We start from the raw sequence: 14,800 nt of genomic DNA, 5'->3' as shown, positions 1-14,800 counted from the left end.
AAAAACTGAGATAAATTTTGACAAAACCATGAATTAATTTCTTTCAACCCATTTCTTATTTTTTATGAGCTGGAAAATAAGCACAAGCGACACAGCAACAAGAAAATAAATTAAGCTTGCGGATGAATAAAATCTACAACATCAGTCATCAACACGAAACTGAGTTGAGGATAACCATTATTATAAATCTTTAAAGGACTTCAGTCTTCGCAAGTCAATCGAACACAAAATATTTTTTTTAAGATTAAATTAAATTATACTCAGTGACAAACTACATAGTGACCAGGGGCTCACTTGCACAATTTGCACCCCTTCAATTTGTTGAAATTCCACTTATAATCCCATTTATATTAATTTTGAACTCCTAATATACAAGGTTTGCACCAGTGGACTGCACATTTCTCAATTAAATGCAAAGTACAAACTACATGAAGGTTATAAAATATATTTTTAAGCCACTTAACTATATGTTAGAATATGCAAATTCTTCTTACAAAAGGACATAATATATTAGTTGATGTTTAATATGAAAAATATGTTGCACGTATTTATAACTTTAATTGTATAATTTATTTGTTGTATAGTTGCTTTAAGATATCGTTGCTTTCACGGGTTTCAATTGGATTGAATCAAACCTCATAGCAAAAAATCAAATATCGTGGTTAAACAAACCTCATAACAAAATATCGGCCATAATTTCTATAAACATCTTTAAACAAAATGTCCTAAAAGATAATTATTGGATGGTTCTTTCATGTCAATCAAATTCATGACACAAAAGTTAGACTTAGATGAAACTCATCCTTGCCATTCTTTTAATATTAGGAGAGTCATCTACCTCATCACTAGGGACGGACACAAGTAGGGGTTGGATGTGGCTAAAGCCACACCAGATTTTTCAAATTTTTTTTTAAAAAAAAAATATATATATGGAGTGAAAGAGAAAATATCCAAGACAGAAACAGAATAGAAGACCAATTTTTCACGATGTGAAGATGAGTGGCGGTGAAGAGGAAGAGAAAGAAATACGCTGCTGCTGAAACGTGAAAAATTGGTCTTCTATCCTATTTCTGTCTTGGATTTTTTCTCTTTCACTCTATATATATTTTAAAAAAATAAATAAAAAATGAAAAATCTGGTGTGGGTTTAGCCACGCCCAGCCCCTACTTGTGTCCATCCCTGTCTATATTATTGTTTCTTTCTATTTACCTGATTGTATTTTCTTATGTTATATTCTTTTTCTTCTTTAATATTGATATTTCATTTCTGCTAATTACTTTTTTTTTACAGGAACCTTACCATTATAGCTGGTTGCCTCCAAGTAGCAGTATTGATCAAGACAAACAAGGATAATTTGTTCTTAGCATCAAACTATTGAATGACATTTGACATAATTTTTGTTTTGCAATTACATTTAGCAATTTTAATTATAATTTATAATTAGATGAAGACAATTTTATGTTGCACTATATTCCTACATTTTAAGTTTAACTAAGGTGAAGGATATTTTAATTTATTTTACTACAATATTATTGCTCTACTATTTACTAAGTACAATGAGTTTTACTGATTTTTTATGTCTATTTTAAGTTGCGATTATAGTTTGGTACGTATTCATATATATATATGGGGAGAGATCAAATTACACCGGTGTAACATTAGAGTAATGTTACACCGCTCAATAATGTTTTAACGAATACAAATTTTACAAAATTCACCATTGGATTGAAAGCTTATATCGTATAGATCATCCATGTTGAATTTTACAAAAATCTAAAATCGTTTGATATGTTATTGAGACCGATGAAGATTAATGGTTTATGCGTTTTTATTGAATACCGTTAATCTTGATCTATCTCAAAAACATATTAAACGATTTTAGTTTTTTATACAATTCAACATAAATGATCTATACGATATAAGCTTTCAATCCAACGGTGAATTTTGTAAAATTTGTATTCGTTAAAGCGTTATTGAGCGGTGTAACATTACTAAAATATTACACCGGTGTAATTTAATCTCTCCCCTACTATATATATATATATATATATATATATATATATATATATATATATATATATATATATATATATATATATTTCACAATGCTAAGTTTTGAGTTCATAGGTTATTGTTTATAAGTTTATATGATAATACCTGTTTGGTAACATTATTTTCACACCAGCTTATAATTTTTTTACTAGGTATGTGCACGTATTTTTATAAGCTAATTCAATTTACTTATAACTTATTAATTTTTCTTCCAAATTCTTACTTTAAAAAATTAAATATTAATTAAATATATTACTTTTTTATTTTATTTCATATTTATAAACTAATTCAACCGTTAATTTTACCGAACACCACAAATTAAATCAATTTTCTTGTGTCACCACACATACAAATTGGGAGGGAATATAACTTACTAAAATTTGGCGCAATAACAAATTTTCTTGTGTCACCACACATACAAATTGGTTAAGATTTGCTCTTATTAATGCTCTATTATTTATTTATAATTATTTAATATGTTAATGAGTTGTAATTTTATGATAGGTCGTGCCTAATAATTAATGCTTAGGTGAGGACTCACCTAAGAATTTCTCAAATGAGTTGTAATTTTATGATTGGTCGTGTCTAATAATTAATGCTTAGGTGAGTACTTTTCTCAAGTTTTTTTTGTTTCTAACTTTATTGAAAATCCAAATAATGGCTATTTTCATTTCACAGTAGGTTATTATAGTTTGTTTTATGGTTAATAAAACACTAAGTTTACAATTACAGTAAAAAAAACACTAAGTTTACAAGTATAGTTTAGTTTGCCAAACATTAGCCCATATGGCCATATTTTTAGACACAGCTTGCAATGCAAGCAACAACAGCACATCACTGTGCAGCGCCTCCTTCCCCTGTTTTCAGCTTTTGCTACTTTCAACTTTCTCCCAAAAGTGGTTTAAGTCTTCAACATTCATACAAGCAAGCAAAAAATTCATGTCACTTCGAAAATTCATGAGAATTGAGCAGTAAACCCTATAAAATAGAGAACAAAAAAAAAATCAGAAGGGGATTGGAGAGTGAAGAAAAAACAGAGAGGAGAAAGAGGGAAAAACACAAAAAACCAATTCATTTACCTTTCATATTTTAACAAACCATTCTACAATCCATCAAGACAGAGACACTACTTTCAAATACATAACCAAACAGAGACAAAAAAAAAAAAGGGTGGCACAGATGAATCACTAGTTATTTGTTGATTCTTGTATGTTGCATAAACTTGAAATTCATCGAAGTAAATGCTCACAATTTTGGTTTGGATTTTCAAGAGGAGAGTGAGTTGAATTGAAGAGTTGATGAGAATTGGTCCTGAGAATTGAGGTTTGGTGGGTTTGAGGATGAAATAGATAAAAATTAAAGCATGAGTAATAGGATTGTGGTGAAAAATGTTGAGAAAGCAATGAAGATTTGAAATTGAAACTTGAGAGAGAGTATGTGAAGGATGTAAGGAAGAGAGTGGGGGTTATAAAGAGAGTTGAGTGATGTGCCTAACTAGTAGTAATTCATCATATTCACAAAATGTGTTGCCTATAGGCCCTATTTATAGGCCTCATCAATTCACTAAAAATCTTAGTTTTTAAGAAGAAGATTTAAGTTGTTTTAAAAATACGCAATCAAAGTTTTCTGCCTTTGAGCTGAGATTAATCCTATCACAACTTTTATTACAAGATTGGAAAAGAAAAAAAAAATAGAAATCTTGTGTTTTTTCACAATTTCTTTCCTTGAGCCTCATGTGCTTTGCAAATAGCAATATAGTAGCCTCATGCTTTAAACTTTTGTAGTAGCTAGCATAGTGATCAACCGACACAAATATACAACAATCTGCGCATGAATAAAATTTTTGCATGGACAAAAATATACAACAATAATTTTTTATAAAGACAAAAAAACAAAATTTGATAATTTTTTAAAGACGAAAAACTTATTTAAATATAAAAACATTAATATTCAAGATAAAATTATTCTCAATTCTCACTTATAATTAAGTGAACATGTTTTCTAAAATTCTGAAGAGATCTGTTAAGCCTCCATAGGCTCCCAAGAAGATGCTACTTCAATGTCCACATATTGAGGAATGATGAATATTAGAGTTTTTGAACCAATGATGACACCCCTTAGAAGCAAGGCCGGTCCCAAGTATTTGGAGGTCCTGTTTGAAAATTAAAAATAGATCTTTAATAAAAAATATAATTTTTTTTTTAAAAGTTATTCTCTATTTGAATCGTAAATAACATAAAAAATAGTCATCATAGTAAATAACATCTAAAAGTGACATATTTTAATCAATAACATTAAAATACATCTTCAATATATCTAATATAATTATCAACTTACGGTTTCTTCGGAAAAAAAAAAACTTTCTTGAAATGCTAGTTTCTTTTTTTACAATCAACCGCAAGTTACTTATAAAATTAAGAGTGTGTCTATTAATTTTTTTTTAGTACTAAAATATTTTTAGTAGTAACAAAGTCATTATTTTTTTATATATATATAAATTTTTTAATAGACCGATATAAACAATTTGAGGCCCCTAAATATTTGAGGCCCTGTGCGGTGGCTCACCTTGCACACCCACAGGGCCGGCCCTGCTTAAAAGGTTTCATAAGCAACTAAAAATCAAATAATATAACTCAACTTTGTCACGCCCCAACCTTGTGGTCATGACTGACGCACATGCTAACACAAAATCATCATATATTTAGTCTGGCAAGCCTAATACACAATAACTTATACACATTTCTAAAATACAGAGCTATTGAAATTTGTACAACTCAAGAAATGAACGACTTTTAAGCTAAAATATCATCCTTTTAAAGCTCGTACCAAAAATAACATTTACAACTCGAAGGAAAACACTATCGGATAAAACATTTAACATTGAACCGATCATTAGTTATATACGATGTTTTATACGCATAGCTATAGTTAAAACCAATAATAAGCAGCATTAAGCTCATTATATCTCTTATGCTTATCTCTTCTTTTTTTTTCTTTTTTTTGGCTAAAAAGAAACATTTGACATCTTGTCCCTAGGGATGGCAGAAAAACCCAAACCCGTGAGACCCACCCGAACCCAAACCCAAGTCAACGGGCGAAACCCGAATTGACTGGGTTTGGGTTTGGGTTTGGGTGACACCCGAAAATATGGGTGTGGGTTTGGTATCACTCAAACCCACACCCGAAACCCATACACCCACCCGAAACATGTTAAAATTACCTAAATACCCCCATATATATATATAAGTGTAAAAGTAAAATTTGGTTTTTCACAGACCACAAACCAAAATTGTGTTTGAATTTTGCTTGAAAGTTGGAAGAACTTAATTTTGGTTTAGTTGTAATTTAATTTCTTGAAAGACTATTTTGTAATTTTAAATTCCCTTGTAATTTTAAACCTATATTTTAAACCTATGTTTAAATTCCATTGTTTTTGCTTAAATTTACCTTGTTTTGCTTAAATTTGCAAAGTAGTACAAAATGTGTTGTGGGTTTGGGTTTGGGTGTAAAAAACCCGAACCCAATGGGTGTGGGCGTGGGTGTGGTTTTGCCACCCGAACAGATTTGGGTTTGGGTTTGGGTTTGGGTGTTGATTTCGGGTGTGGGTTTGGTATCACTCAAACCCGCACCCGTGGGCGCCCATTGCCATCCCTTCCCACTATGTTTATATAGACCACATTACTTCTTCATTGTGGTGAACAATACTAATCACATTATTATCCCTTTATTGTGACGAACGAAAACTTTACTACATTATCTCTTTATTACAACGAAAAAAGTAACTAATTAAAAATAGTTTATGAAGTCTAACAATCTGCAATAAGCAATTTAAGGTATGGCAGACTTGCATTTTTAAGGAAATAGCATGACCAGTTGTTCTTATAAAAACCCATTAAAACCAACTTATTATTCTAAGATAGAGGGAAGAGTAATAACAATGAATCAACTATATTTAGGAGTTCAGCCTATCATGGCATTAGACTTTTAGCAAGCAATGTATTTTTTTTTGTCAAATAGTCTAATGGCTAGAAATTCCACCTTAAAAGTGAATAAGTGGAGTATCCAGAGTTCTAATCTCGACTCCTGCACATATAGGGTGCGTTTGATCTGCTAAAAAATAAGAGGACTGGACTGGACAACTTTTGTTGTACCCTGTTTGATTTGAAACTGGTCATGGGACTGGACAAATTAGGTAGCATGAGACAGGACAAAAACAAGAATTTTTGTCCCTCACTGAACCACATGACAACTTTTTGTCCATAGTACAACTATAAAAAATATGAAAATACCAATTTTATTTTCGAATATAAAAATATTATCGCCCTATCTCTTTCCGGTACAGTTTTGTCATGTCTTGTATTATCTTATTTTGTCATGTGTTGTCCAGTCCTTGCTATTTTACGAATCAAACGCACCCATATTGCGATGTCCCTACCAACTGAACTAAACTGACGTGATTTTAACAGCTACCTTACATAGATAAATGTAGCAAACAAATTAAACCACTCACTAATTTTGGGATTAGGTTTTCTGTGTTGTTTTGTATTTTCCCACCGAGCTGGATTTGCTTTTAATTTAGGCAAGACTTAAAAAAATTTGTCTGCTAGCTCATTCCTGGCCCGAGTTCATCCACTCTTCTCTTATTTGGAAATTAAAGTTTTGGCTTAAATGCAGTTTTACCCCCCCTATTTTGGAAAATGCGGAATTTTACCCCCCCTATTTTATAATTTGTTGGATTTTGCCCCCCACTAAAATTTTGCACAAAATCTGTTTCTGAGCCTTAAGTTCAAAGCTTCGCACAGAACTCAATTTAGATCAATAATTCACCAAACTGGTACCGAAACGACCACAATCGAGTTAGTTTTCCACAGAATCAAACTCCACTAAATTTGGAGTTACAGAGAGAGATTAATTACCGTTTTAGTGAAGGTCTGTTCAAATTAATTATCGTATGAAACTACTACTAGTATTTTCGTCATTCCTCTTACCCTGTAGCTCATTTTTTAATACTATTTACATGTATGGAAATCTAACGAAATTACCCTTGTTGGCATTTCAATTTCGTCGATTTTGGAGTTACGATGGGTTCGGTAGACGATGTTGAATTTTAAGATCACAAGTAGATTTCTGCAGAATTAGTAATTGGACACACCTTCACTAAAACCGTAATTAATCTCTCTCTGTAACTCCAAATTTAGTGGGGTTTGATTCTGTGGAAAGCTAACTCGATTACGGTCATTTCGGTAGCCGTTTGGTGAATTATGGATCCAAATTGATTTGTATGCGAAGCTTTGAAGTTGTGACTCGAAAGCAGATTTTTGCAAAATTTTGGGGGACATACCTTCACTAAAACGGTAATTAATCTCTCTTTGTAACTCCAAATTCAGTGGGGTTTGATTATGTGGAAAGATAACTCGATTACGGTCATTTCGGTATCTTTTTGGTGAATTATTGATCAAAATTGAGTTGTGTGTGAAGCTTTAAAGTTGTGACTCGAAAGCAGAATTTTATGGGGGGCAAAATCCAAAAAATTATAAAACAGGGGGGGTAAAAGTCCGCGTTTTAAAACAGGGGGGGTAAAATTCCGATTTAATCAAAACAGGGGGGGGCAAAACTGCATTTAAGCCTAAAGTTTTTCTTGAGTTTGTTTTAAAACCAGTTTATATTCAAAATGATTTTATTAACTAGTTTTTATTTGAATTGTTTTCAAAATTAGTTTTGAATTGAATTATTTTCATAAACAAATTTTGATTTGAGATGCATGTCAAGTCGTGATTTTTAAATGCACTCAAATTTTTCTTGATTTTTGTATGAATCATTTTTAAAAATCATGTCTTAATTATGATATTCAGGCTAGAGAGAACATAACATATGATTTTTATAAACCAGTTTTTATTTGAAATGCATTTCAAGTCATGTTTTTAAAATGCATTCCAAGTTTTCTTGATTTTTTCATGAACCATTTTTAAAATAAGTGTTTTAATTATGATAGGCTAAGAGTGAATGTAACATATTGTGTGATTGTAAGTCACATCAAAATTATTTGCATGATTGAAATTTTTTTTTAAATAAAACATGTGGCTTTGAATATACTAGTACTATTTAATTAAGTTATTTAAATATCTTTAGTTTCCAAAGAATAATTAATTAATACATTTTCAAAGCTAAAGATGACTCTGAAAGTGAAAGGGAAGCTTGAGGTTACTTTGTCAAGGGCCAATGGGCTTGCCAACAATGATTTTCTGAGTAAGTAGTACATAGAGATTTATTTTTGTCACCCTACTAATTTTGGGGCACGTCTTATAAAATTACCAAAATATCTTTGTCTGTTACTTAAGTAGCGGACTATACATTTAAAATCTTGAAAATTTTATGGTAGGACGGTGTTTTGTTTCTCCAAAAATCCGCTACTTAAGTAGCGGACGTTATAAAAATATGTTACGGGGTGTTTTTTTTCTTCTCAAATTTCACATTTTTATAACGTCCGCTACTTAAGTAGAGAACTAATTCCGCTACTTAAGTAGAGAACTGGTAAAAATCTTGATTTTTCATGTAGGGTGTTTCGCTCAAAATTTCTCATTTTACAACGTCCGCTATTTAAGTAGAGAACTAATTCTGATACTTAAGTAGAACACTGGTAAAAATCTTGAATTTTTACGTAAGGTGTTTTCGCTCAAAAAATTTCATTTTACAACGTCCGCAACTTAAGTAGCGGAAGGATAAAAAGAAAAATGCGTAGGGAGCGCGAGTAGCTCGTAGGGTGGCAAAAATATTTCTCTACGAATTACATATTACCCAAATTTGGATTAATTTTCACTAAAAAAAATGGATTAATTTCTTCTTCTTCATATATTGAGTTATTTTCTTATACGGGTCATTTTTTTTATAATAATGTTTCTTAGAAGGATCATTATATCTTCATATCATTAAAAATGACATTTGTTGTTGAGTTTATAATATATGTGTGGAAAAAAAATATCTCTTTTTCACCTCAAAGTCATTGTAATTGGCTTGTCACCTAGCAATTCAAATTAGTCAAATATATTTCCAGTGGACTTATTCTTATTTCTTACTGATAATTAGCAGAGAAATCCATCAAAAAAAATTAGCAGAGAAAATGTTGTTTAACTTGATTATATGATTGAAAAAGTTGTTTAAATTTTTCCCTCAAAGTCTCGTTACTAGCTAGTTTTAATCATAATATATATATTGTCATCCACATAGTTAATAATTTGTTTAATCGCATATTTGATCTCTTTCATTTATTTTAAGATTTAAGTTGGTCCTCTATCTTTAAAAAGTTTTAAGTTGATCTTTTACTTTAATAATGTTAACGTAAGTTTATTCTTTCCATCAAATTTTGAGTTGATCTGTCTAAAACTTCCACGTGTCATCCCCAAAGGTATCCACGTATGCAACTCAGTTAGGCGTATGAACAATTTAAATAGAAATTTGACAAAACGAACAAACTTATTGTAACTTAAGCGACATTAGAAACCAACATAAAACTTTTAAAACATAACGGACCAAAATAATACTTAAAATAAACTTAAATTTAGCAATCAAATTTATTTTGCAATGATTGTTACTTAATATTTTCTTGATAATTAAACAGAAAACGTAGATTCTTATGTCATTCTTAAGTATGCTTCGACACAAGTAAAAGCAAGTTGTGTAAGCTATGCGCCAACAGGTGTGTTTTTTCTTCCTAATAACTCTAGCTTTTTATTAATATGTTGCTTATTGTCCCTAATTGTGTTTGGTATGTTATTGAATGATTATTGTTTTGTTAATAACAGTTTCTAGGTCTTGCCCATGGTGGAATGAGTTCTTTTATTTCGATGTTATTACTAATGGTGTTAACGTGCTTACTATGGAATTATATGATAATGCTACACACAAATTTATTGGCATTGCAAAGTAAGTTTAATTTGCTAATACTTTTGTTTATGTTATAGATCAGTTAAAATATTAAGTAACATGCATTTCTCATATGCAATGCAGCATTCCATTAGATGTGGTGTTCTTTGTGGATAGTATTCCAGAAACTGATTACCAAATATTTACCGACTATGGTTTATATGTCGGGGATATTTATGTCGCTCTTACTTTCACTCGCGAGGAGGACTGAGGAGAAGGTGCGGCGTGGGAACTATGGTGGATGGACTTGGAGAATATTACAAGGAAATTATAATGCGTGCAAAGATTTATTAAATAGTTGAACTTCATGAGTCAAATTGATCTTTACTCATTTTATTTTATAGATTTATATTTGTGTTTTTCTCAATGAGACAATTATTTAAACTCTGATTGTGATTAATGGGTCTTTTACTTGGAGATAAGATAAAAAATTTAAAGAACAGTAAGTTTGTATTTGTTAAATACAACAGAATAATGAAAGTTTGTTTCATGGTTGATTCATAATCATATCATGACGAGAAAAAAAATTGTTATTTCCATTATGTTTGCTTGTACAAATACTATTTAACATTCAAAGTGTATGTTTGGTTTTAATGTAAATTTATTTGTCTTATGTCAAATGTAATTTTACTGTTACACATGACATGAAAAAATCATACTAATATAATATTGTACATGAACCTCCAACTTTACAAGACTAATCAGAGTGTCCTAGTAAGTAAGCAAATCCTTAAAAAAAAAAAAAAATTAAATAATGAGACAAGTCTCTATAAAATTACAACTGTATACAAAAGTTATTATTAGATGCATATAGATATCAGGCTCTAGAGGAAAGACAGAAAAATGGTTTTAGAAAGCATATACAGATCAGGCGTAGCGGCTCTGGTATTTAACATGTCAAGAAAACAAAATTTTGAAGCAACTAATACTAACAAAGCACACTATCATCTCCAATGAGTCACATATTTGGTAATATAATGATCAGTATTCTTAGCAATCTTTTTCTGTCGAAAGAGGATCAGGATTCATTTGGCGAACAAATTGTCCTTTAACTCGAGGACGTTGTTCTGCTAGTTTCTTCCTGCTCTCGTATCGAACCTATTAAAAAGTATAATAAGTTAGCATAGTTTGAAAACAATGATTATCATTGATTGATCATGCTAATGCTAGTACAACTACAAGATCATATTGATATACCTTCTTTTCATAACATCTCTCTTTTCGTTTCAAGCGGAACTTGTTTAGAGCTGCTTCTCGAAGGATAGATCGATGAGAATGTCCACCGTTTGTGAGGTCTTCATTCTTACCATCTGAAACTGCTGATGTCCTGAAAGTGGTAACTTGTTCGACATTACTGCTACTTCCACAATTACTTCCATAACCAATGCTGTTAAGATGGCTTGCATTTCCATTATTACAGAAACTACTGGAGACACTATGATCAGTGGTAGGGGAGATAAGTCTTTGATCTTCTGCATGTTCTGATTTGTGTTCCTGTGTGTACACCATTTGGTTTGCAGCGCAGTTTCCATTCAGACCACGAGGTTCGTAAATTTGTTCTGAATTATTATTTTCTTTAACATTTGATTGATAAAATGCATCTGCTTGAAAGCTTTGTTCGAGAAACACGACTGAACCAGGCATTGATGGTGGACCAGACTGAGTACGAAACCCTGGTGGAAGCGTCGAACCATAGGTCATACATAGATCATTGAACCTCACACCTTTTACAGGAATTGGGAGAGAATGCCCTTGTTGGGAATGTGAAGTTGCGAATTCAGATTCTTTTGATTGGGATGTTGCTAGAGACATATTACATTTTTGCATACTCGGTATCGAACTCTCTGAGTTATGGTTCTCATTATTTGTGTTTTGTTCTCTTTGCTGATCAGTGAAGTTAATTACTACTGTGGCTGAAGCTGGCAATTGCCTGTTAGTATACCTGCATTGAACACCATTATGAGTACTAGAAGTAACTGGAAGAAATTTTAAAATCACAGAAGAAAAACAAAAGAATAAAATGCGATTTTAGCAATTACCGCTTGAAAGCTGAAGCATTAGAATGCATAAGGGTGTGTCTCTCTTCAGTGATCTCCTTCTCAAAGCTGCTGGGATGAGAGCTTCTCAAAGAAAGATCCAGTTGTGGAAAATCGTCAAACTTTCCTGTGCAATCAATTGATGAACTTTTGAGACTGCAATTCGGATGAGTACGAAATGCTCCAATCAAGTCAATAGCTTCCTTAGTAGAGTTAATTTCAACATAGTGATTGTCATGAACCTCACCACTGGTACTAGCAATCCTAAAGTGCTCTTGATCCTCACCATCATTTCCATTATTTGTGTTCGACTCTCCATTGTTGCAGTTAGCCACACATAATCCTAAAAATAAAAGTTTGTTCAAATTTTAGATAGTTCTTCCTTGCGAGTCGAACGAAATGTTATTTATTGCAGTGAAAGAATGAAATTTACCTCCAGCGCGACTGTCCTGCGTGATCAATGCCTGGCCTAAATGAATGTCAACATCTTGTGTCTTTGTTTCACTTGGATATGCTTCAGCACATTTCGGCTGAGAAAATTCCTGCATGTTATCAACCAGGCCACTCTCAGCTTCCATGTTTGGCTTTGTACAAGAGCTCTGTGCATCACTTCCTTTCTCAATTAAGTCCTTATTTATTTGAATGCAAGCAGCTTCGCCACTAGAACGATAACCAGCAGCGTTGTTTTCAGCAGTGGCTTCAACTTTCTGCTGTTCATCGGTTTCATCTGGGTGACCATTTATGCCAGCGTTTGCGGTTACCTGCTGATAGAGTAAACAAATAATAAACATATGTTCAACCATTTGTGTGAATGAAATCTAAGTAGTCAAGAGAAAAAGCAAAGAGGAAATGAAAACCGAGAGATCAGAAATCCTACTGATTGTCTTCTCCAAACATGCTGCCACAAATTCCTCAGTTCATTTATTCGAATCGGTTTAACGAGATAGTCAGCTGCACCTCTACACATGCATTTGTATACTGTGCTAACTGAATCTTGAGACGACATCACTGAAGAAAGCATGAAAAAAGTGCACAAGTTAATTACAGTATCAATAAAGCGGGAAATTTGTCAACAAGTTAGAAGATTTATGTTTGTTATCATACTTATGACAGGTATGTTTTTGCAAATATCATGCTCCATAATTAATGTGAGAAGTGCATAGCCAGATATAGATGGCAAATCAACTTCTGTAAGTATTAGATCGAAATTGCGCGGTCTTCCCTTCATTATTTCCCACGCCTTCAAGCCATCAGCAACAGCAGCAACTGCTCAAAACAGATCAAAGTTATTTTTAAGTTCTACAATATTCAACCAAGATTAAAAGATCAGTCATATATAATCTATATGACTGATAAACATTGAAAATAAATTGAATAATTGTACCAATTCTATGACTTAACCCAGTAGTTTCCATACTGTTGAGACTCTATTTAGCCTTTGGTATCACGGTGGTTACGCCAGAATCAGGGTAACCCACCGTGATTTCATTGAAGCTACAGAGTGCAACTTTTGAAAAATCACAACAGGTCACCGTGATTCTCACGTATCGTGATACCAAAAATAGGCAAAGGCGCCATCAATTCGTAAGACTTTCAGCTAACCAAATCCTCATAACAATTTTTTATTTTTATTTTCATTTTTTTCTCAAAGGTTAAAATATATCAAACAATATAAAAAAAAAGGTTAAAATATATCAAACAATATAAATAAAAAAATGTCTTCAAAATCCCCTTAATTTATATTTTTTTAAAATCTTCAAAATCTATGAGTCTGCCATTTCTAAAATTTGCAGTCCAAAAAGGACTTCTTAGTACTACTAGAATCCCCCCCCCCCCCCCCCCCCCTTTTTTTGGTCCTATCAAAGATACCCTTAATTAACAACTAATACCTCAAGATAAACCAATATTTAGCATTTACAATCAATTAAATTAAAGGCTACACTCAAAATTGGAACAATAATAGCAGAAAAAGAAAAACAATAAAAAAATCATTCTCATATGACAGTTGGCAATTGAGTTAATTGAATTTGAGCTCATAAAACTAAAAATTGGAAATTTGTACTGAAAAACAACCAAAAAAAAATTACAAACCAAAAACCATGAAATTAATTCAAAGAAAACAAAATGAATATAAACAATACCTTTATAGTTACATTTTCTGAGAAGTGCTGTTATAATCTGTCTTGTACAATCATCAGCTTCAACCAAAAGCACTCTTAAAACCATTTTTGGCAAAAATTTCTCCCACCTCAAAAGACCTTTCATTTCACCACCACCTCTACTCTCAGTTCCACTTTCTTCTTCTTCCCTAATCTTCTCCTCTTCTTCAACTCTCACCAATTTCTCACCACTAGTTATTCCAACATGACCCATTTTTTCCAACCTTCTTAATAATGGATCCAAAAACAAGAATCACTCTATAGTGTATAGCATCAGAATCTTTGTTCAGAAACCCAACCAAAACCTTAGCACATAACAAAAATATCCAAAAGTATATTTGCTTTCTAAGGTGAAAAATAAACGAAACAAGAAAGAAAGAAAAAAAGCAATATAAGATAGATATTGTACAAGATTTTTTAAGGTAAATAGAGTTCATCCAACGGTTATGATGGTGACACCAAAGTTAATCTAACGGTTAAGAAAATTATTCTTTTGCACAAAATATCTAGAACCATGCAGACATTGGCCCACATTGTCCACGTCATCAATTAGATCTATACATTATGTTCTTGTGGTTGGTGCTCTATTAGTGGTGGATATCATATGGTTCATTCATTTATTCAACTTTTTTT

The 14,800-nt window shown here is 31.9% G+C and overlaps 2 protein-coding genes across 5 annotated transcripts; one reads left to right on the top strand and one right to left on the bottom strand.

The window, feature by feature from the left end:
* Window positions 1-8,222: 8,222 nt before the first annotated feature.
* On the top strand, window positions 8,223-10,183 carry LOC123905123. Its single transcript, XM_045954760.1, has 4 exons — window positions 8,223-8,298; window positions 9,668-9,745; window positions 9,852-9,972; window positions 10,057-10,183. The coding sequence occupies exons 1-4, from the start codon at window positions 8,223-8,225 to the stop codon at window positions 10,181-10,183; spliced, it is 402 nt and encodes a 133-aa protein (XP_045810716.1).
* Window positions 10,184-10,709: 526 nt separating this feature from the next.
* Window positions 10,710-14,800, bottom strand: LOC123905471 (two-component response regulator-like APRR5). 4 transcript variants are annotated; one of them, XM_045955083.1, is made up of 8 exons: window positions 14,150-14,560; window positions 13,113-13,274; window positions 12,886-13,016; window positions 12,442-12,772; window positions 12,256-12,351; window positions 12,012-12,135; window positions 11,170-11,914; window positions 10,710-11,070 (listed from the first exon to the last, which is right to left on the bottom strand). In XM_045955083.1, exons 1-8 carry the CDS (start codon window positions 14,379-14,381, stop codon window positions 10,963-10,965), a joined length of 1,929 nt encoding a protein of 642 aa, XP_045811039.1. In that variant the 5' UTR covers window positions 14,382-14,560; the 3' UTR covers window positions 10,710-10,962. The 4 variants fall into 4 exon arrangements, with proteins under 4 accessions (XP_045811039.1, XP_045811040.1, XP_045811037.1 ...); XM_045955084.1 differs by having other exon boundaries at window positions 12,442-12,769; window positions 14,150-14,555; XM_045955081.1 differs by having other exon boundaries at window positions 12,012-12,351; window positions 14,150-14,800.

The sequence above is a fragment of the Trifolium pratense genome, linkage group LG2, assembly GCF_020283565.1.
Source record: "Trifolium pratense cultivar HEN17-A07 linkage group LG2, ARS_RC_1.1, whole genome shotgun sequence".
NCBI classification, from domain to species: Eukaryota; Viridiplantae; Streptophyta; class Magnoliopsida; order Fabales; family Fabaceae; genus Trifolium; species Trifolium pratense.
This window is presented reverse-complemented; position numbering and strand designations above follow the sequence as displayed.